We start from the raw sequence: 24,491 nt of genomic DNA, 5'->3' as shown, positions 1-24,491 counted from the left end.
AAATTACAGAAACGTCTGTCTGTCTGTCTGTGTGTGTGTGTGTCTGTTCCTCGCATATCTCTCGAACCGTTAGTCCGATTGATTTCAAACTCGACAGGTGTCTCGCCACGGGCACGAGTAAGTGCAGTGCCAAGTTTGACATTGTTTGGATGAGAAATGCAAAAGATATCGTTAAATATATCATTTTTAAAAGGTTGTGGTTTAAAAATAAACATTCTGACACTAGAGAGTTGTATCGGTCAAAGAAGCCCCGAGAAGGCTGTGGTTTAAAAATAAACATTCTGACACTCTGTCAGCTACACTGTTTACTTCTGAATATTAGAGTTTGGTTCCAAAACGTGATAAATCCATTTTGATTAATTTGAGTAAAAATGTGTTTTCTTTACCAAGAAAGTGGCAAGATGAAAACCACTATTTTCTGTTTCAAACTTTCACATAGCATCTTTAGGTTATAATATCATAAAAAATTCAAATCCAGATTTGGATTTTCAAAGATTTATTATAAAAACTGATTATTTTTCCCCAAAAATGCAATAAATTCATGACACTTTTTTCTTCAAAATGCTATCATATTGAACCTGTTGAAATCAGCCGTCGCTAAGAAATATCTCCTGAACTTTTTTGACGGCGATCAGCTCACAAAAAACTGATTTTGCACGGGCACTTTGCACTGCTCCCTGAATCGCGACGTGCTTATTCATTTGTGGATGTAAACTGAATCTATAAGTCAGCTATGCTGTTTACTTCTGAATATTATATTTCATTCAGGTGCGCTTAACGTTATCGCTACTGTGTAATAGTAGCCTATGCTATTCACCAACTAAACATATCCTATTCAATGCGTTCACAGTCTCTTTCACGGGCATCATTTGTAGTTGCCTATTCACAAACTGTTTGCTCAAAAATAGCGTTTTCTCGGAGTTCACTGTGTGCTTTCTACCATGCACAAATAAAAATGTCACTGAACTTTTGCTGTGTAATTGTAACAATGAGCATTCAATCACACCAAACCAACAATTACTAAAAACACACACAAGAACTGATTTTGCACGGGTATTTTGCACTAGTGTAATAATAATTATAAAAAATATAGTTTTTTGGAAATGTATGATAAAGTGTGTGTGTGTGTGTGTGTGTGTGTGCAAACCTACTTCAAAATTGCCTACACTAGGGTAAGAAACATGTTAAATAACTTGCATATGATTGCGTATTGAAACAATGTATGATTCCCTATTCTGAAGATATTAAACAAAGTCTATTTTTAGGGGTACGATTTTCACTTCTCTGCATCCCTTCAACATTCAATAGCTTCTTGTCCTTTTATTCTTATACATAACTGCATACCTTCTGACTCTTAATGAGCTCTTAATCTTATTTTTTAAGTGATTTACTGATGAACTTGGCTATTTAAATCTTAGATGCTCTGTTTTTTTGTAAAATTATATATTTTTAGACATTTTAACATTTGAAATGAGTTAAATTCCCTATCTGTCAGTTGCTACAACGTTATGTCGACTGACAAATGGCATCCCTATGAACTATATTATGTTATGAACCACTGAACTATGTTAAGAGAGTTGGAGACGCAGATGCTGGCAAGCTCCCAAGTGAGACCCCATTTGTCAGTAGACATAACATCTCCGTTCCCTCCATCAGGGAGCGAGGGTTGCATCAGTAACCGGTATCTTTCCCAGTAATGTCTTTTGTCAGTCGACATAAAGTTGTAGTGACTGATAAATAGGGAACGTCTTGGTTACTGATGTAACCCTTGTTCCCTGATGGAGGGAACGGAGACATTATATCCCTCCTGCCACAACTCTGAACCACCGCTGAATGCCCGGGACCCCATCTCGGCTCTTCAGCATAAACCTGAATGAGTAAATGCGTGCCGCCATCTTATATACTTGTATGTGCGGGGGAGTGGCTTGGCATGCAAATTCCACTCACCAATTCCATTGGTTGTTTTTCTAAAACTCAGAGGTGACTGGAGCTCCCAAGTGAGAGCCCATTTGTCAGTCAACATAACGTCTCCATTCCCTCCAAGTACTAAAGATGAGTGTTTCAATTGTACTATGGTACTGTTTAAGCTGTACCTGACATAGGTACAATTGGAACAAAAAATACTTTTTGTCTTTATGAACTAACTGTGGAAAATATGAACTATTTAAAGTTGTTATTGATCATTATTTCTTTAGTTACAAATGTTGAATGACTAGTTTTTGTGTTCCAACACGTTCCAATTGTTTTCGGTCTACCCTACCGTTCAAAAGTTTGGAGTTGGTGAGATGTTTTAATGTTTTTGAAAGAAGTCTCTTATGCTCACCAAGGCTTCATTATTTAAAGTAAAAATACTAATATTGTGAAATATTATTACAAATTCACATAACTGTTTTCTATTTGAATATATTATAAAAATGTAATTTATTCCTGTGATCAAAGCTGAATTTTCAGCATCATTACTCCAGTCTTCAGTGTCACATGATCCTTCAGAAATCATTCTAATATGCTGATTTGCTGCTCAAGAAATTGAGATTGCTTAATATTTCTGTAGAAAACTTTGATGAATAGAAAGTTCAAAAGAACAGCATTTATTTTGAAAAAGAAATGTTTTGTAACAACGTTGATTCATTTAATGCATCCTTGCTAAATAAATGTTTTAATTTCTTTTTAAAAAGGCCTTTTGAATGGCAGTGTACATACAGTAATATATAAGACTACGGTAATGAGGTGTGACTAGCATGATGATCAGATCAGATCAGATTGAGCATGTGTGTGCAGTATCTCACCTGAAGGGCAGGTATGACACATTGGTTCCAGAGATCAGGGCCCGGTACACTTCCTCTGGAGTTCTTTTTAAGTAGATTACCTGAATAACGAAGCGAGACATAACTAGCAATTTCTCTAAGAGAGCTCAACAAGAGCTCAACATGGTGTGAATAGCTCTTGTTCTTTTAATCATTTTGTCCCCAAAACATGAGGGGTAAAAATTTACACAAATTATCATCTTCTAAGGTTATGGAATGGGGGGTGTCCAAAGTCAGTCCTGGAGGGCCACCGTCCTGCAGAGTTCAGCTCCAGCTTGCCTCAACACTTGCCTGGAAGTTTCTAGTATGTCTAGTAAGGCCCTGATTACCCGACTCAGGTGTGTTTAATTGGGGTTGGAGCTGAACTCAGCAGGCCCTCCAGGAGAAGGATTGGACACCCTTCTTATAGAAACACAGAGCTGGACTCACTGCATAAGCACCGATGAGCACGGCTGCATTGGCTCTCTTTCGTTGGTCATAACTGGTGTAATGGATGATGCGCTTTCTGGACAGAGTGAAAGACTGCAGATATACAAAAGACATATTCATGTTCAGATAGTTCATCCAGGCTTCGCCGTTCAGGCTTCTTATCTTTTGAAATATAATTATTTCAGTTTTGACAAAGACTTTTTTCTTCAAATAAGTGGTACAGCAATGGGCTCGATCTTTGCCCCCAACTATGCTCATTTATTTATGGGTTTTGTTGAGCAAAGTTACAAATTGAATGCAGAAAATAATCCTTTTTATTCACGTATCTTTAAATGGTATAGGTACATTGACGACATTTTCTGTATTTTTTTGGGAGATTATAATGAGGCTTGCAAATTTGTTTTGTTTTTAAACAACTTGATTGACGACTTAGAATTTACCTCGGAAACTGACTCTACTAGAGTCCACTTCCTAGATATGCGGATACAGAAGAATGATGGAAATTTGATTACTACCTTGTTTACGAAAGAGACCGATCGCAACACACTTTTACTCGCCACTAGGTTTCATCCGACTTCTTTAAAGAAAGGACTGCCTAAGAGTCAGTTCTATAGATTGAGGAGAATTTGTCATTCTGATTCAGATTTTATTGAAAAATCAAGTTACCCTTTAGCATGGGTTGATGAAGCATTTAATACATCATTTCGAAAGACACGTTATGAATTGTTAAGAAAACAGGCAAAAAAGCATTCTTTCACTTTTATTACTACTCATTCACCCAAGTCCTCTGCGATAAAACATATTTTTAAAAGGCATTGGCATTTGCTGTCTTCTGATCCTGAGCTGAGTGAAATTTTTCAGCATCCTCCTTTAATTGTGTATAAACGGGCTCGTAATTTAAAAGATCGTCTAGTACATGCTCGCACATGAGTGTTAGTCCTCGGCCGTCTCAGAGTTTACTTAGTCCTATACAGAATGGTAACTATCATTGTGGGAATTGTGCTCAGTGCAATAATACATTTAAAACATCATTTGTTTTGTCATCCAAGAACTGGTAATAAATATATAATCAATTCTGTGATTACTTGTGTTTCTACTCATGTTGTTTATTTGATTAGTTGTCCCTGTGGTTTAGGTTATGTGGGAAAAACGTCACGTCAATTGAAAGAATTAGTGATTACTCATTTTTTATCTTTTAATCACAATGTCTCTTCCTTACGGTTTTGTGGGATTGAAAAAGTGAATGTGCCATCTAGAGGGGGTGATACTGAATTGCTCTTACAGAGACGTGAACTTTACCCTTCAGACTTTATGATGAAGCAGTATTTAATGTGATGTTATGAAATGCTGATATTATTTACAATTGTCTGTACCTGTCTATGATGGTGATGTGACGCTAATTATGTATTTAATCACTTAGCCTAATTGGATACAAATGGATCCGTACATTGATTGGTCATGTGACTATTTTAAATGTGATCGAGTTTGTAATGTTTGTATGTGCCTGATGAAGGTAATGAGACCGAAACGTTGCCAATAAAGAATTTTTGATACTTTTTTGCAAGTACGGATAGTGTGCGGGAGTTCTTTGTTTTTTATTTTACTTGACTACTTGACTACTACATGGTCTTTTTTTCCCACGCACCTATCACCTGCAGGTGTGCGATGGTGTTTGCGCTCAGATAGTTCATCCAAAAATGACAATTCTGTCATCATTTATTCCCCCTCATATCATCCCAAACATGTATGCCTTTCTTTCTTCAGCAGAACGCAAAACATGTTAGGTAAAATGTTCATGCTGATTTTCATGCTCACTTTAAAAGCAGTCCATATGTCTTGCCATGTTTCAAGTCCTCTGAAGCCAGAGCACAGTAACTCGCTTGATGCTGGCCCTAAATATAGTCCATGGCGCTTATGGACTACAGTTGTAGTACTTTCATGATGCCTTTTTGTCATTTTTGGATCTTGACAGCCACCTCACAATTCACTTTGAATGTATTGAAAAGAGTAGAACATTCTGCCGATTACATCTCCTTTTTTGTTTAATGGAAGAAAGAAATCCAAACATGTTTTAGGAACGACATGACGGTGTGTAAATGATGGCAGAATGTTCATAATTTGGTGAACTGTTCCTTTAATAGAGTATATAAGGATACTTAAAGGGATAGTTCACCCAAAAATGAAAATTCTGTCATCATTTACTCACCCTCATGTTTTTCAAACCTGTAAGAATTTATTTTTTCTGCTGAACACAAAAGAAGATATTTTGAAAAATGTCTGTAACCCAAACAGGTGATGGACCCCACTGACTTCCATAGCATTTTTTTTTTCCTACTATAGAAGTCAATGGGGTCCATCAACTGTTTGGTTACAGACATTTTTCAAAATATCTTCTTTTGTGTTCAGCAGAAAAAATAAATTCTTACAGGTTTGAAACAACTTGAGGGTGAGTAAATGATGACAGAATTTTCATTTTTGGGTGAACTATCCCTTTAAGACTCTGGTTGTCATTCATATGCTTCTTGCCTTTTTAATTTTGATTTTGCTGTTTTGTGTAGAATGGTACTACATTAGCAATGTCTCAGGCAGAGAAAGATGAAGTGAATTACTCAGTTTACCTGCAATCTATTTCTCATTACATTAAGCCAATTAGGTACATTTGGAATTTTATTGTTATTTAACCTTTCAATTCCTGGCATAAAATAAAGTTGTTGTTTTTTTGTGTGTTTTTTTTTGGAATGGAATGGAATACTTTATTTATATGACCAAAAAGTAATTCTGATAGCTTGTAATGTAAATCAGTAAGATCTATAAAACAGTATAGGAGATTACATGCATAAAGTGCATATATACTGTATGTTCAAAGTTCTGTAGTTTTTATTGTGGGGGCAAAACAATGCAATGCCATAAAATGATGGTTGAGAGATGAACAAATAAACGTCCCTCAAAAGCCTGATGTATCATATTTGATACTCACATTTTAACATGGTTTTTCTAAAAAAAAGAAAAGAAAAAAAAGTGAAAAATTAACCTTTAGAAAAGAAAAAGAAAAAAAGAAAAGAAAGCAAAGCTGAGTTGCTTCAGGTCAGTAAATGTTCATCTAGAAATATTAATAGCAATAAAAAAAAGAGGCTATTCTTATGTTTACTTTATAAAAGACTTCACAGCAAAATATGGGAAATGACATAGAGTGCCCTAAAAAAACACACTTTAAAGTGTATGAATGCCACTACATTAGTCAATACCAAACCTGGAGTTAATCTGTTTTAAAGAGAGATATTACAATACAACAAACGGAAATTAGGTTTAAAATGATAAAACAATAGATATACTGTCAAAAATGAAAAGAAAATGCATTTTGGACACTTTTTGGTTATCAAACATTAGTGGATCATGTTGTAAATCATACTCTGCTAGGAACTTTGTGAACTTGAGAAGAACCGACTTCATAAAGAAATCACCAAAACGCTAGTGGTCCAAAAGTCAAACATGGCAAACGATGTTCTGAGAAAAGCTGTACACTATTTTTTTTTCAAATGCCACTTGGTTTAATATTTAAAATCAAAATCAACAAATTCCAGAAGTTTTATGTGCTACTTAGATGTCCAAATATTTTGTATACCCAATTCACACTAAAGACAAGCACATACTGTCCAGAAACACCTTGAGCCCTATAGCCCTTAATCTGTCAGCCACAGATACAAAGATAGTCATTGAGGTTCAATCCTTCATGCCAGAAACTTCTGTGGTGTCATTATAGAGACGTGTAACTCACAGTAATAGAGCGCTCTCTGCTGCTCACTGCAGAAACTGCCTCCGATATTATACAGTCTTGCAACACATAAAATAACTTACTATTAATATAAACATTATGACCATGGCTGCTGGTGGTGAAGGGATGTGACCACAGTTAAGGTTTTACAAAACTGAACTATTAATGATGATTTTCATTTATTTTTGTAAGGCTGGGCTTAACCTACCTATTTACAGGGGATTAGCCTTCATCATTTTCCAGGAAAGCATATTTAAGTTCTGTTATGTAAGATTCATACATTTCTATATACTCATATTCACATTTTTTCTGGAATGAGAGGAAAATGGTTTTGAAGTGTCTCAGCAAACCATTCTAATTTATTTTAGGCAACCAAACTAATTTGTCTGCTAACTAAAAAGGCTGTTCTCAATGTTTATCAATCAGGCCAAATATGAAAATGAAAATAGCCTATTTGATCAGTGAGTAAAATATGAATTTCTGGTGAAGGAATACAACAAGCACTGTAATGCAAACACTGAGCCATTTGATTCAAAGAAGATGATCTGATGATCTTACCTTTAGTTTTTTGTTCAGTTTGCAGCAATATCTGTACAGCATTGCCAGATTGAGGGGTCCAAAATCTGCATAAAAGCTTGAGACGGAAATGGAAAATAAAGTCATGAAATGAAACAATCAGATATGAGCAGAATTTTACATGGTCAGTTAAAAACTTACAAAGACTTACTTTTCATATATAAATTCATCATCTGTGCAGAAGAAATGTGTGTTTGCTGTGCTCTTGGGTTTGCCTCTGAGAGTAGCGAAATACAGTCGATCTGGGGGAAAGAAAATACAAATGAATACAAAATTAAAAACAAAAAAGTTGCTGCCTTAATTATTTACGTTCAATCAACTACTAGGATATTTAAGTCATTTCCATTTAAATCTTGAATATTGTATAACTCATAAAAAAGTTGAAAATTGCTTAACTTGATGAGTTAAAGCAATGTAAAAACATATGTTGTCAATGTATTGATCATTTAATTTTCTACAGTGTATTCTAGCAATCTGAAGATAAACTGCAACAGGAAGCAGAATGTAACAAATTTAAATTACTTTCATTATATTATGTATATTTGAATGTACATGAATAACTGATCTGTAAATCATTATTGTTTTAATAACACTCGTGAAATTGATTACAAAGTGCAACATTTTGTAACATTAGAACAACATTTTGTTTTACTAATTCTGGCATATTTACATGGTGCAACAATGTTCATGAACATGCATGGCCCCTATCAAATAAACCAATAAATAAACATACGTTATGCTAGATATTGATGTTATACGACATTTGCATATGGATTGGGCAGATTAGAAAATAGATTTTTAAATATATTTGCCTTTGAACCTTTGTTTTATAATAAAAAATGTAAAAAAAAACAAACGATAAAGTAACTATATTCATCTTATTACCTTTGATAAACTCAGAAGATCCAAGCAGCTCATTGTCATCTCCCATTTTATTTAATACTGAAACTTCAGGATGTTTAAATATTTCCACGAGTTTCTTTTCGTTCCAACGGGATGTTATACTGGAACATCCGGTAATTTTGAAAATAAATGTGTTTAAAAATAAATCCGTTATAACGAAAGACAACACAGTCCTGTTATAACCCACTTCTGTGTCCTATAAGCTCTTCTGTGTCGAGAATAGCCTGCAAATCCTCTAAGTCTCTTCCGAACAGAAGGTGAGTTAAAAACATCATGTTTTCCATCAGTTTAACCTCATAAATGTTCGTGTCCTTCAGTTTTCCGTAATCTTTTGCACTTTTATTGTGCTGGAGTTCCCTCGCACGTTTTTTTTTTCCACGGCTGAAAACTTCACGATACAAGTTAAAGAGACATTGCCTAGTTACCACGTGCCACACCACCACACAAATGCGTGTTGCTAAGGAGGGGGCACTTTCGACCAATCAGAGGACGCAGAGCCTGATCTGTTTTGGATCACAGCTTTTCTCAGTCGCTTTGATACGTTTCTCGAATTATCCTTAAGATTAGCAAAACAGTGTGTGCATTTATCAAACCACTTCGTACAAACAGCAGCACACAATGGATTACCTGCAAAAGCGTGTCACTCGCTCAAAATCCTTAGTTCATCTCTCAAAAGTAAGTATTTATGTCAGTGAACATATGAGTGCCATCAGAATGACAAGTCCTTGTGTCATTTTTCAAAAACAAGACAAAATGCTGAGCCACGTTGTCAATATAACAGTTTACTCTACCCTGTCAGCATATTCAGATGTGAACTATTTTGATGACAATGATTGAAAATGCACAAGACTGCACTTTATCTGTATGGCATATATACATTTCAACTGTACAATTTTACACAGTACTCTATATGGGATATTGATTGCATGAATCTGGACGGGATTCACAGTTACACTTTTACTGAATGTACTGTATGAACACACACACACACACACACACACACACATATCTATCTATATATATATATATATATATATATATATATATATATATATATATATATATATATATATATAATGATTGAAAACATGATCCACAATAGTGCCCTTATTTAATCAGAAACGGTCTACAATCTGGGCCTATTCTATCTCTTCCTCTGGTTTACTTCCGTACTCTTCCACCACACATCCTTACTTTTCTTCTTCCTGACTGTTGACCCTGTTTGTTTCCTTATTGTTTTTCCATTGTCGGAATTTGTAACACTGTGTTGTGCTCTGTCTATACAGTATATGCTTGCCAAATGATGCAACTGGTTGATCAATGGTTGATCTAGTGCTTTATATTCCCCTTCATTGATGAAATTCAAAATTCACCTTCACAATTCACCAATTCAGGACACATTTATAAAAATAAAAAAGTCTAAAAGAAATGTATAGAAAATATGCTTGACAGTTTATGAAAAATAGTTCAACCATTTTGCATTTAATGACTTAGGAGCTTATGCTTAGATGTTTTGAGGGGATGTTGAGATGTTATTCAACAGGGAACCAGTATAATATATTTTGATCAGCATGGCATAAGCATTGATCATGTAGGAAACATCAGACAAAATTGCATTACTGTACCAAAGCATTTACAACTTGTTCAAAATAACTATAAATGTTATTTATGATGTGCACAAGTGACTAGATAATGTGGAGGTTGAACAAGTTTTAGGAATTTCAGTTGTGATCTTAGAAACGCACCAAAGCGACTGAGAAAAACTGTAATGCATGTTACATGATTTAGCCACAGAAAGGGACAGAAATAAGAAGTAATGTTATTTTTGCATCCAACTTTGTTTAAGGAAATATTTCGCATATTACCCAGGAACATATTTATAAGCCTACCTGTGAAATAATTTGTACTTTGCAGAAATGTATAAAGATAGATAGATAGATAGATAGATAGTAGACAGATAGATAGATAGATAGATAGATAGATAGACAGATAGATAGATAGATAGACAGACAGACAGATAGATAGATAGATAGATAGATAGATAGATAGTAGACAGATAGATAGATAGATAGATAGATAGATAGTAGACAGACAGATAGATAGATAGATAGATAGTAGACAGATAGATAGATTGATAGATAGACAGACAGACAGACAGACAGACAGACAGACAGACAGACAGATAGATAGATAGATAGATAGATAGATAGATAGATAGATAGATAGATAGATAGATAGATAGATAGATAGATAGATAGATAGATAGATAGACAGACAGACCTGTGATGTGTGTTATCCAGGCTGTTGGTGGCACCATGGCTGGACGCCTGCGCTTAAAGCGCCAGTGTCCCCTCCAGGCCGGCACATGGGACATGCCTTCATTGAGGTCCGTGAATGGAGGAAGAGGATAATTCTGATGAAGAATCACATCCTTATGTCGTCCCCCATTTAAACTGGAGGCAGCCGAACATAATTTGAGTCACAGAACAGAAGAAATAAACTGCATTTCTCCAGAACTCCTCGCAGCTCAACCCGCCAAACTGCTACGAAACAAAGGTAAGAGCGGCTCAAGTGACCGCCTCGGGTTACAGCTCGACTTCAGAAAGGCCCCGGCTCCGGTGCTGTCAAAGGTTTTCGGTTACTCTCAATTCCCATAGAGGTGGGAATGTCACTGTTGAATTCTCACTCTGATTGGGCTTGAGATACGACCTCCGTGACACATTGGTATTGTCTCCATCAATCTCTGCCACTATAAAGCAGCATGGGCTTTTCACCACTGCAGCCGTCTGGAGTCCCTTTCTCCTGTTCAAGGGTCAGTGGCTGTGGGACAGTGCTAAGGTAACACCTGAGATGAGGACATGCTTAGAGGCCAGAGTCCAAATGGAACAGGGTTTCTAATAACAGGCAAGGTCAACCACAGCGTTACAGGAGAGCTTATCAGCGCTGTAGATATTTGAGAAACACTGGAAGAAGACTCTTCCCCACAGGATGCGGATGAAATGAAAAAAGCACCAAGATATTACAAATGCTGCTTGACATGACATGATTTTTAACATGAGATAAAAGTATGTTATTTGTAATTATGACATGGCTGACTGATTGGTCAATCACTGCATTCTAACATCAAATATTTTTGCTAAACTGTATTATTGACCATGTATTGTTCACTATAAAAAGTAATTCAGGGGACCTGTTGTAACCGGTCCTACTCGATTTGAACCAGCAACTTGCGCGCTAACAAGGATACTACAGTCTCTAGCATCAGTCGCTAGTGCGCCTCTTGAGATCAGGGGAGTTTACACGCACAGCTCTTACTAGATTGGCTTCGTTTCAGTCACCTCCCCAAAACCTCACTCCCATCTAAGTCACGGCAGCAAATGTATCCGGTCCTACCGGGATTGAGTAGGACCATGGTGCGCTAACAAGGCGGCTAGTGCACCTCTTGAGTCCAGGGGAGTGAGGTTTACATGCACAAACCTCAGCTTGCCTCCATTACGTTACCCCAAAAATTGTTATTCATTGATTTCATTTAATGTTTAAGTTGCAAACATTATTTTGTTTAGTTCTGTGGATATAATTTATAATACAAATAATAAAAAAAAATTGAAATTGTGTGTAATTTAAAGTCAAATCTCTGCATTATTTGATTTTTTTTTAAAACAATTAAGGTCAGCTCAATGTAGTTTGTTGGTTGAACAATTTCATTTGAAGTTGTCATTACTCAAAAAGATTGAGTAATTATTATTATTATTTTTTACAATGCTGTTATTGTTAAAACTAGGCTATTAAAATTGCTGAAAAACGTAACCTTAAAAAAATCTGAAATGTTACCTTTACTTGGCAGCTAACTGAAATGCATTTGTTTAAATTAAAGTACTAGAAAGACAAAAGCACACAACAAAATTAACCAAAAATATAAATATAAAAGCTAATTCAAAATATTGATAAATACTATATATAAATAATACTAAAATAACTTTTTCCAGTTTCATAAACATCACTGTGGTCTCTTTCTTCTGATATAATAAATTAATAAAAAGTCTAATTTATTTTTTGATAGGAAGCTGGATCTTCCGATCATTATTGCATAATAATATTTGTAATGTTTTTTGTTAATCATAATCATTTTAATTCGATAATTTGTATAATTGTAAAGTTGGAAATAAAGCTTTGTCATTTTATTTTAGATTAGGTTTGTCAAAAAATTACTACAAGGTTAGAAGAGATAGATGAGATGCTGTTGTGTTGTTATAAAATTGTATAATACCATATTAATATATCAATAATTAAAGGTTTTGATTTCAGTACATGAATTGCTATCATTCATATATGTGTCCTTTAAGCAAAATGTCATTAAACGCGTCAGAGGAGTGATATTAACGAATATTGGGTCAAATGAACTATTGGGATCTGTGTGAAGATCCTGAAGCATCAGACCAAACACAATGCGTGAGAGAATATCCTCCTTCAGTCATGTGCTTCATCTCACCTGCACATAGTCATGCCTCATCATCTATTCTCGTCTTAACCCGATCATTTCAATCAGCCAATTAAGCAGCATCTTAAGGAGCTGTGGGAAAAGACAGCAGGGTCAAGGCTGACGTGATAATCTCACCATGAGAAGAATGACTGCTGAACTATGGGGGACAAGACATCCCAGAGACTGGGTCACCTGACCTCAGCCATGCAGTGCAACCAAAGCCGGAGTAAATACAGCATATGGATTAACTCAATATTATTGTTTATACACTGTAAAATATTATATGAGACAGCGTATGTTTTAAGGTTGCTTTAACTCATCAAAATAAGCAAATTTGAATAAGTTATACAAGACAAGTCAGTTTAATGTAATTTAAGTTGAAATTACTTAAACATCCACGTTGATTGTACTTAGAAATTTAAGGAAGCAACTTTTTGGCTTTACACGTAGTCAAAAATTAGGAGAACGAAAAATAATGTCTGAAGCTATTGATTAAAGCAAAGTATAAAGTAGAGAAGAGGTCTGAAATAGTAAGTTTTCCCACACACAACATACACTGACCTACAACCAGGAAATCCCATGTGGTTTCCATCAGAGATTTCCTATGGGGTTTTAGAATGCCTTTAACGAAAAGAAGTGCACTTTATTGACTTAAACGTGCACTTTTTAGTGTACTTTAAACACTACACGCAGATAATAATAATGAAATAAAAGGCCACTTTAAAGAGAGTGCACTTTCACAACAACGTTTCTTAACTGACTTCAGTACACTTTTAAAAAGTGGACTTTGTAATAATGTCAAAATACAAGTTTTACTTCAAAGTACGTTTTAGATTATAATGTTTAAATAATATTTTGTCAGGCTTTGAAGATACACTTATTTTGATGTATATTGACTATAACATACTAAAGCACATGTAAAGTATTATTATAAGTTGTTATAACCGTAGTGTGTTATTCCATACATAGGCCTTCAGTTATTAGATTGCAACTTCATTATTACTAATATACTTATATGCTACTCGTTTTAATAGAAATGACATTAAAGTAGGCTATCTTTTAGTTTACCATAAATAGTAATATCAGTATACTGACAATACACTTCAATATAAGTAATTGTGAAATTACATAAAGATGCACTTTATACTTAGAGTAGGCTACTTAAGTGGGTCAAAATATTACGTTCAGTTCGCACTTTTAAAGTATTATCACAGTTATGTACTATAGGCTTCTTGCAGGTCTGTAAACATTTGAATAGACTTTCACATTTTGTTTTACGATTAATTTTTGGATAAAGATCTACGATTAAGGTTGCTAGTTAAAGTTGTTAGTTAACGTTAATGAGTAAACATTTTTGTTTTTCAAATAACTTTAAGATATTTTTCACCTCAAATAATTTGAATATACTGCGAAATCATGTTTACATGCTTGAAAAAACTAAACACTCATTGGCTGGTCAAAGGCGGCGTGAGCATGACGTCAACAAGCGTAACAAACAAGAGGATGCAAGATGAGAGATGATCAACACCACTTGGGGTTCGCAATTACAGGAAGTCCTGATTTGATTTATCCATGATTATGTATTAATAAGTGGCTGTAGCATTACAGTTGAGTTGTTTTTGTCTTGCAGGGTAAATGTATTGTTGTCATGCGCTCAAGTGAGTCGGTTGTTCATATCTCGCAGTTTCAGGATGCCGGAGAGATCTCCCTCATGTCTGTGAGGGTCTTGGGCAATCATGGCGGCGATGACATCAGTGCGGAGTTCTCTGAAAACACTGAGGCGTCTGGTGAGTTTAGAAACATTGGGCTTTCATTAAACGAATATGACGCACCGTGTTAGAGTTTCCTAGTCAAATCACTTTCAGCGAACACGCACAAATTGAAAATATAATGAATTGCTGAAATGTTCAGTCCTGTCCCCTGCTATAGTCAGTGTATATTCATTAAAGTCACCATGAAATCAAAATGGGCATTTCTTATATTTTTTTTTATTGGATAATGCAGTATTTGTTATTAATAGTTATTAATAGTCCATGCACATTGTTTATTTATGTGCCCTCATAATCTTTAATTAAAAAACGTATCTGATGAATGATGACGTGTTTACTGGCGCAAGGGTTGAGATCACAGCAATAGCAAACAAACCTATTGAAACCTATCAAAAAAAATGATCCAATCAATTCCCATTTAACAAAATCAAGTCCCGCCCTACATTTTTTCTTGTTCGATAAGCCATTTCGCCATTCCGACAAATCTCGCGAGAGTCACGACTTGCTTTACGGCACAACGTCCCATACATCAACAACATATGAAGCAGCCTCTATGGAAGACACTAGCATGCATTTCAGATATGAATCATGGCAGAGTCAACGAAAGAAACAAAGAAAGCGCGGTCGGAAGAGTGCAGAGACGGCTCTGCGTGAGTGGTATTTACGACATTAACGTTAAATACAGGTACTCCACAGCGATTCTAGGGGTCGCTGTTTGAGAAAAACGGAAACTACATAGTGTGCCTTTAAAGACTGCATACTAGTATTCAACCAAAACAGACCCACAGTCATGAATTACATTAAATGTCATGCAATTTTACATTGCCATATATTTTCACTGATCCCTGGTGTAAAACCTGCTTAGTGTATAGACTCTTTTTGCGCCGACGTCACAGTTACGTCACAGCGTTAGCTGGAGGCAAAACAAACGGACAACTGGAGGCGGCTAATACAAACCAGCACAGATTCGGCTACATAATAAGGAGCTTAAATTATTATTATTGTTACTAAATGTCATCTTGTTGTGTTGTTGGGTGCAAGAATCGACAGAGGCTCCAATTTGAAATTTTATCGCATAATGTTTTCTAAATTATTGTGATTATTTGTGAATCATCTATGATTGTATACATTGTTTTAATTGATTGTGACTTTCTGAAGAACCTGGTAAGAAAGTGTAATCAAATACATAGTTAAAAAATGAATATGCTGTTTTTTTGATTTCTAGAAAATATTCACATCATTAAAATTGCACCGTAATGTCACCCTTTACATTGTTGTCTTCTGTCTGGCCGTGGCGCTGGCTAGGCAGAACTGCGGATCGTAGGCTACCACACAAGTCTTGTGACCATTTAGTACAGTTATAGGCATCTAAATATGTATATGCCCTCAATTTCTCTTTACCCTCGGTTTCTATATCGGGTAGGTGTAGAAGTCAGGCCACTCAACCGGAGGTAGCGTTAACGTTAATCCTGTCAGATCGTCCATCCATTGAATGAGCGTGTACGGGTCAGCCAATCTGGGATGTCCGTTAAAATTAACTTTTGCAAATAACAATCGCGGTCCTGGACGGTGAGTGACCTTGCACATTAAGATAAAATCGGATTTTCTCCAGTCATTGTTAAAAAAACAAGCTAACAAAACTTGCAAACTAACATTAGTGAAGCGGCCAGAGGAATCTTTCTGCCTCCAGCTAAGCCCCGCCCACACAAATACGTCACAATGTTTACCAACTGTAAAAGGGTCTATTAGTCAACGCATTTGCAGAAATGCTGCTGCGTTTAATTGACCCAGTAATCCCAGTCACTTCAGGGGCCAGTCACTAGCCATTTCAGGGCTAGTAAACCTACCTTTAGCATCCTGAGAAAAAAAAAAAATGTTTAATGGTCTTGTACATCAAATCCCCAGGTTTTATCCCATCGCCTCCAGCAGTGTCCCAGGCTCCAGGCCCTTGGACCGGCCCCTGTAGTTCACATCTCCACACCACTCACTTCAATTCACTGGAGAGGCCTCAGATCCAGCCATGGTATGTGTCGGCAAGATGACATTCCCATATATGTTCAAACAGGCTTATTAGCTTGTACAACATATTAACAAGCCCTGATCTTTCTGTTTATGTCATTGCTGTGGTAATAAACTGGACTGTTTATACTTTCAGTGGCCTCTGGACCAGTGCTGCAGTTCAAACTCTCAGATATTGGAGAGGGCATTATGGAAGTGACAGTAAAAGAGTGGTATGTTAATGTGTTTGAATTTTGTATTGTAAACATGCTGAAATAGATTTTAATCTGAGACTTGAGTTTTGTCCCTAACAGAAGACTTGCTTCAGTGGAGTCACCAAAGTTGCTCTTAGACTATAGGATCATCTGAGGTGTTTAAGACGAGGGTTCTCAAATATTTTTGTCAGATTTTAAAGGTTTTGTATGTAAAAAAAAAAAAAAAAAAATTTGACTAAAGCATGAAAAACATGTTTTGCAGATATTTAGGAAACATACTAAGTTCACATACTCGTTTCTCAGTTTACATCTCGCAATTCTGACTTTATATCTCACAATTCTGACTTTATAACACGTGATTGTGACTATATCTCGCAATTCTGTCTTTATAACACGCGATTGTTACTTTATATCTCGCAATTCTGACTTTAAAACGCGCAATTGTCTTTATATCTCGCAATTCTGACTTTATAATATGCGATTCTGACTTAATAACTTGCATTTTCGGGTTTATATCACGCACTTCTGAGACAAAAAGTCAGAATGGCGAGATGTAAACTCAACAAATAAAAAGTTCAGATAAAAAGTCGGAATTACCCTTTTTTATTTTTTATTCAGTGGCAGAAACAAGCTTCCAAAGTTACGGCCTAACCATTAGTGGTGCAAAAGAGCAATCAGCAAATAGCAAAACATGTTTATTTTACAGATTAACCCATTCTAAATAATAAATAATGGTGAATATTCCAAGCAAATGTATGCTGTATGCAGGTATGTCAAGGAAGGGGACAGGGTCTCCCAGTTTGACAGCATTTGTGAGGTCCAGAGTGACAAAGCATCTGTCACTATCGCAAGCCGTTATGATGGCGTCATCCGTAAGCTGTACTATGATGTAAATGCTATCGCACATGTTGGTTCACCTCTTGTAGACATTGAAACGGACAAAGCGCTGGGTCAGTCACTGCTGTGGATCGTATTTTTAAAATTCACTTTGAACTTGGAAATGTCCTTCCATCTCTGTCGTTGTGCACTAATGCTGTTTGTCCTGCAGAGGGCGACCCAGAGGAAGATGTGGTAGAGACTCCAGCAATATCCTATAACCAATCACATGAAAAATCCCAGGCGACACCAGCGGTGCGCCGTCTGGCCATGGAGAACAATGTAATTGTGCATGGCATCATACTGTAACCCCTCTATCATTGTGGTTCTACTGAGTTCTGTATAATTCCTGATCTCTAAATCTGTCCTCTACCAGATTAAACTAAGTGAGGTGGTCGGGACTGGAAAAGATGGCCGTATTTTAAAAGAGGACATTATCAGTTTCTTAGCCAAGCAGACAGGAGCCATCCTTCCTTATGAGGGCCAGAAAATCCCAACACCTGTGATTTCCACTGCTAAGACCCCTCCCAAAGAGGAGACGCCCATCATGGCGATCCCGCGACACGTCTTCTCCGGCAAAGACAAGACAGAGCCTCTGAACGGTGAGTTTGAGTGTGTTCCATGTTCTTGGATGTCGGTCAATGATATTCAGAAATATATTGGTTACACTTTACAATAAGGTTTGTTAGTTAACATTAGTTAACCACATTAGTTAGCAATGAACTAATAATGAACTGCACTTATACAGCATTTATTAATCTTTGTTAATGTTACTTAATGCACTGTGAACTAACATGAATAAACAAAGAACAGCTGTATTTTTTTAACTAACCTAGATTAACAAAGATTAACAAATACAGTAACAGATGTATTGCTCATGGTTATTTAATGTTAGTTAATGCATTAACTAATGAACCTTATTGTAAAGTGTTAGCAATATATTATGCAAATTCATGATTACAATGACTTGAACACACCTTTTCTGTTTTTTTAATATATAAATATATATACACACACACACACTTTCTTTTTTTTTAAATAATATCGGGCACCATAAATTTGTAAATAAAAAAAAAGAACCTTAAGTTTATTCTTTTTTCTTAAATGTCATGTGGTGCGACTTCCCAAGAATGTAATATTTATTGAAGGGATAGTTCACTTAAAAATTCTAAATTCTAAAATTCTGTCACTATTTACTCACCCTCAAGTTGTTTAAAAAAATATCTTCCTTTGTGTTCAGCAGAAGAAAGACATTCATACAGGTTTGAAACAACTTGAGGGTGAGTAAATGATGACAGAATTTTCATTTTTAAGTGAACTATCCCTTTAATTAACAATTCATGATATGTGTAAACAAACTTTTTACCTTGAAAAATATAGTAAACCACTTCGAAAATGATGATTAAAATGTGTACATTTACATATATTTGATGTATGGAAAATATATCACTTTTTACTTGTTGGTTACACCACATGACATTTTCAGAGTCATTCAATTAAAACTGTTCTTGAAAAGGGCATACAAGTTTTTAAAATCATATGAAACCAACATAAGTACAAAACGTACCCTTTTAAAAGCCCTTTTACAGCAAGAATGATACAAAATCATAAAACTATGACTATAGTAACTATATTGTTTTTAATAAGCGCATTGCTGTTATGTCGTCTGCTGATTTAAATGCCTGAGATCTTTGCGGGGATTTTGATTGGCTTTCATTTTTTTTATCGTTCATCCACCAGAAAAAAAAAAAGTCATTTTAAAAAGTGATTCCAATAATATCGTTCCTCTGTGTCATTATAGTTGTGCTGTGGACTTCCCTATTCTTATAGAATTAGAACTATATAGTCACAGGTGTAAACTGACCTTAAGTTAAGGTTTAAGACCATAAACTATACTGCCATTTCTTTATCATGGATGATGTTATTTGTCATTGACTTGCATGTTTGGCTGTCTTGAACATCTCTTCTATATGGTGATAAACACAGGTTTCCAGAAGGCCATGGTGAAGACCATGAGCGCTGCTCTGAAAACTCCTCACTTCGGTTACTGTGATGAGGTGGACCTGACGCAGCTAGTGCGCTTGCGCTCGGAGCTGAAGGACCTGGCCGAGTCTCGGGGTGTCAAACTCAGCTACATGCCTTTCTTCATCAAGGTGCTCTCCTGTTACACTTGGTGTTACACCAACCACCTGTTTATGTTTATACACATTAAAAATTAAAGGGCCATCACGCTATAAGATTTTTAAATATTCATTTAAATATCCATTTTTTGTAGGTAAACTCTGAAATATAAAAATAACCAGTAATCATGAATGGCGGGAAAAGTCGTTGATCAGATTGTGTACGATCACTTCTCTAATGGCTTTTTGCTATGTGAATATTAAAGGCACACTATGTAATTTTTCGCCACTAGAGGTCGCTTATTCAAATCAAAGGCGTAGCTTGATGACGCCTTGATTTCGGGGAATCATGGGAGTTGTTGTCTTCACCTCTATAGCCGGTGGAGAATACGACGGGACTCGGGCTGAAATCATATTCATGGATGACCGGTAATGTATTAAAGATTTTACTGACGTTACGAAAGCTGTTGGAGCGGAACGAGACCGCTAATGAGAGACGAGCGCGACACACGGCTCGAGAGTAGAGGAGCTTTTATTATACCCGTTTCTTCCGGTTATGTGTATGTGGGGTAACACAGCGCTGTTTTATCATATTAGATACATTTGAGTGTGTTGAAAGGTGTTATAATGCTGTGTGTTCGCTCTATACTCGCTCTACTATATGAGACACTTGTTACACACTGCAGTAAGCTAGATCAATAGCCGCGTTTCCACTGTCGAGCCAGTGCGAGCCAGGGCTTTAAACGGGCCGTGCCGGGCTAATAGCCTCGGGCCAATAGCACCGAGCCTGCGTTTCCACTGTCGGGCCAGAAGCTCCACAGCGCTTCACTAAAACACGCCCGTAACACGCCTCTCTGGAACAACGTCACACTAACCCATCATTTCACCAACAAATGGAAGTTTTATCAGAAAACTAATCAGAAATCACTGGAAACAGAGTTGAAAACAAACACGATAAAAGCGGCCGTTTGCTGGCATTTTTGTTGTTTACTTGAATATTTAAAACCCAAGCATCGATGTTTTACCACAGGTTTACAATAAAAAGTGATACATTGATCATAATGAATTCATTTAGTCACTATTATTTAGTCAAATTACCGTTAGGTCTATTTCACAAAAGAAAGAGGACTCACTTACTTCTTCAGTCGCGTCTGTTTCTGTTTATCTGGTAGTCACAGGACATATTTACATCACATTTAGAAAGAATGATAATTTCTACAAATATATGCCACCATAAATACGACCTGAGGAGCTTTAGCACTCTCTCGACTCCCATCCCATACAGATATTTTCAGTCAGAAACAGAGGAAGCTCCCGAAAAAAAAAGTTGCTTTATTTTATGTTAGTCCGGTATAAAGAGACGAGACGTAGGCTACTGACAGATAAAATAAAAACATGACTGTGATAGCCTTTATGATTGGTCTGATTTCTTCAAGCGTTCACTATGTTTTTTTTACTATGCGTATCTTCAAGCGTTTACTATGTTTACTATGGTAAGGGTTAGCGCGCATAGTCTTTTGCATCACAAACAGAAGGCATTCAAACATGAACGCGAGTTAAATTATTTTAAAAGTCTTTAATGCTGACAGAATCATCCAGCGCTGCCGTCTCCCGACTCAGGTGAACTCCGCCTCTGTTCGTAACCACTCCTCTAGCCCGAGCTGGCCCGCTTTGGCCCAAGGTATTCGACGGGCCAGAAATCCTGGCCGTTGGCCCCGAGTAAGCCCCGATCAAGCCCCGGAAGTGACAGTGGAAACGCGACTGGCCCTGGCACGCACTAGCACGGCCCGGCCCTGGCCCGACAGTGGAAACGCGGCTAATATGAGACATGCTAAATATGGCTAAATATAGCAGAAATCGAGGTTAATGATGTCATTGATGTCATTGTCCTGCTTAAAACTCTCTGGATTTAAACATTCTTAGAAACATTTTGTCATAATGTAAGTACACAAATCAACAAAATATATAACATTGTTCTAGTGGGTTTTGGATATTTGGATTATTTACATAGTGTGCCTTTAACTCCAGGTGTTTGAGGTCAGATTTTAATTCTAGATTGTTTTTTCTACTGTTTTGTTCAGGCTGCATCACTAGGGCTCTTGCAGTTTCCTGTTCTCAATGCCTCTGTGGATGAAGGCTGCCAAAACATCACATTCAAGGCAAGACAAACCCCAAAACACTCCAATTACATCACGGCCTTTCTTTTTGAGGCTCATGGTAAGCTGAAATGTCCTAAACAGCACTATTTGAATAACAGTTTTTATTTGTGTTCTCTCAGGCGTCTCATAACATCGGTCTGGCAATGGACACTCCTCAGGGCCTCCTGGTGCCCAATGTGAAGAGCGTTCAGGCCCTCAGTGTTTTTGACATTGCTGTGGAGCTCAACCGTCTGCAGGCTCTGGGTTCGGCTGGACAGCTGGGCACCGCTGACCTCACTGGAGGAACTTTCACCCTCTCCAACATTGGCTCGGTGAGGCGCCGTCCACCTGACTTCAGACTTCAGAAATAGGTCAAGTGTGTATTTTCTGCATCCCCCGATGGAATTATCTAAACGGTTTCCCAAAAATCCTCATCTTCCATATCTCAGACGAACAGGTAGCCTTGTCCCAAACTCACGTCATTTGTAAACCTTAAGTGCAATTTAAACGTTGTAACCTTTAATATTATAGTAATGTACTAATTGAAATGATTCACTGTACACTGTACAGTTTACAGCATTAGAGATTTTTTTTTTTTTTCTTGAGGAAAATTGACATGTTCCTGATCCGATAGAATTGAAACCAATCGCAAGCTTGTGAATTAGTGTCAAAGCTCAGCCCGAATCATTCGTCCACTGGAACAGATTGCAGTTCAGCCACTAGTGATGCATAAATTACACACTGTACTTGGTCTTAAACACTATGTTTACACTATTTGGGCCTCGACTGCAGTCGCCCCGAATGTTGGGCCTCATGATCGTTATCCTGTTTGGAGGATATATATATGAGGGTCTGGAAGGTCTAAGCGTTTCTTTAATGGGTTAGCAGCCCTCAAACAACAGCAGGCTTTCAATGGGCTTCTATTTGCTATCTAGCGATTAATCTGATCTCTCCTCATAAAATAATTAAAGTAATTTTTTCATTTAGATTGGAGGGACGTATGCCAAGCCTGTGATTCTGCCCCCGGAGGTGGCCATCGGAGCTTTGGGAAAGATCCAGGTGAGCTGCTTGTTTTCTTCACTCTTTAATAAAAAAAAAACGAGATGATTGTTGAATCATTGGATCTACAGTAAACATTTGCTTTTGTATATTCTATAGCGAATTATAATAACCCATACATGCCGATATTTTGCACTTTTTGTCACATCTATTAATTTATTGAAAAAAAAAAAAGCCATTAAAAATGAAGTTCATATATACTATGGCTTCAACCACTGCAGAACCTCAAGACTGTGTATCAAGGTCAGATGTTCTCCTAAAATCAGATAATTTGACTTTTTTTAGGACTTTTATGACAAGATTAGTTCAGGTTGTAAAATGTAATGTTGTGCCACTACCCAAAACTTTCAATGCTATTAAAAAAATATATTTCTAAACTTACTACGATACATATGCTCAAATGTATTCAAGGTTTAAGGAAAATGTAGTTATATACATCACATGACATTTTTAGAAATGGTTCAAGTTGTCCTCACTCGGCTGACCACTAGAAAACTGCTTGGTTTGAAAGTGCTTCTGTGTGAGCTGTGCTTCATGCATCGCTACATTATTGACAATGGCCTTTTTTTGGCTACATTTTCAGTGATATTCCACCTATGTGATTGTGCCTTTAAACCTAAAGCCGTTTCTCTGCTCTGCTGCAGGTGCTTCCCAGGTTTAACTCCCGTGATGAGATGGTGAAGGCGTACATCATGAACGTCAGCTGGTCCGCCGATCATCGTGTCGTAGACGGGGCCACCATGTCCCGCTTCTCCAACCTGTGGCGGTCTTACCTGGAGAACCCAGCTACTATGGTCCTGGAACTCAAATGAAGGCTGCTCTGGAAATGAGAGCTCCGCTGGAGCGTCTTTAGGTTACTTACAACTGCAATACAGTGTTGTGGCTATCATCATGAAAACACACGTTTCTGCTTTCAAATTCATTCGTGGGAGGGAAAAGACTAATTTCTTTCCTCTAGATGCCTTCATTTTTTAACTATGCATCATGAAACACTTGCGTCATGTTAATGAGTGTTTTTGAGTGGGTGGTTTTTCTAATGCACAGACGGAGGCTGATACTGACTGGCACTTGGACAAGCATCTGGACTGTAACATCTCATTGTTTGCTGACTTTCTCTGAGACTTCATTCACACAAGCTTCTGTAGAGCTGACAGACAGTCACTTCATCTAAAACCACTTGTGTGCCAATGTGACTGGATGTCAGAGTAAAGAAAGGACCATCATTTAACTGTTAAACGAACAATTGGCCCACGCATGGATAGACTACTAAAATGTGATGGGAATAAAGTTTTTTTTTTTGGCAAGCTGCATTGTGTTATAATTTTCAAAATCCCATTAAATATTGTGGTTAA

The 24,491-nt window shown here is 36.8% G+C and overlaps 2 protein-coding genes across 8 annotated transcripts in view; one reads left to right on the top strand and one right to left on the bottom strand.

Annotated features, from left to right (window-relative positions):
• cdc14aa (cell division cycle 14Aa) overlaps positions 1-11,308 on the bottom strand; it is a 29,408-nt gene extending 18,100 nt beyond the window's left edge. Inside the window, exons 1-5 of one of the 2 annotated variants that reach the window (XM_084412519.1) lie at positions 10,765-11,308; positions 7,733-7,823; positions 7,564-7,639; positions 3,234-3,326; positions 2,787-2,866 (exon numbers count right to left, since the gene is read on the bottom strand). In XM_084412519.1, coding sequence (XP_084268645.1) covers positions 2,787-2,866; positions 3,234-3,326; positions 7,564-7,639; positions 7,733-7,823; positions 10,765-10,858 — 434 coding nt within the window. In that variant the 5' untranslated portion in view covers positions 10,859-11,308. Of the gene's footprint in view, positions 1-2,786; positions 2,867-3,233; positions 3,327-7,563; positions 7,640-7,732; positions 7,824-8,466; positions 8,941-10,764 lie in introns of those variants that run through there. The other variant, XM_084412518.1, reaches the window with a different exon arrangement.
• Positions 11,309-14,439: 3,131 nt separating this feature from the next.
• Positions 14,440-24,489, top strand: LOC311292124 (lipoamide acyltransferase component of branched-chain alpha-keto acid dehydrogenase complex, mitochondrial-like). Of its 6 annotated transcripts, none has more exons than XM_084411649.1 (12): positions 14,440-14,500; positions 14,595-14,751; positions 16,639-16,756; positions 16,889-16,964; positions 17,715-17,896; positions 17,995-18,104; positions 18,199-18,424; positions 19,809-19,975; positions 22,024-22,101; positions 22,221-22,412; positions 23,068-23,139; positions 23,784-24,489. In XM_084411649.1, exons 2-12 carry the CDS (start codon positions 14,701-14,703, stop codon positions 23,949-23,951), a joined length of 1,440 nt encoding a protein of 479 aa, XP_084267775.1. In that variant the 5' UTR covers positions 14,440-14,500; positions 14,595-14,700; the 3' UTR covers positions 23,952-24,489. The 6 variants fall into 6 exon arrangements, 5 of the variants coding, with proteins under 5 accessions (XP_084267775.1, XP_084267778.1, XP_084267774.1 ...); XM_084411650.1 differs by having other exon boundaries at positions 14,471-14,500; positions 14,649-14,751; XM_084411651.1 differs by lacking the exon at positions 14,440-14,500 and adding an exon at positions 14,553-14,571 and having other exon boundaries at positions 14,649-14,751.
• Positions 24,490-24,491: the final 2 nt, after the last annotated feature.

The sequence above is a fragment of the Rutilus rutilus genome (genome assembly GCF_951802725.1).
Source record: "Rutilus rutilus genome assembly, chromosome: 6".
In the NCBI taxonomy this organism is placed as follows: Eukaryota; Metazoa; Chordata; class Actinopteri; order Cypriniformes; family Leuciscidae; genus Rutilus; species Rutilus rutilus.
Note: the sequence above shows the minus strand (reverse complement) of the source record. Positions and strands in the feature narration are given on the sequence as shown.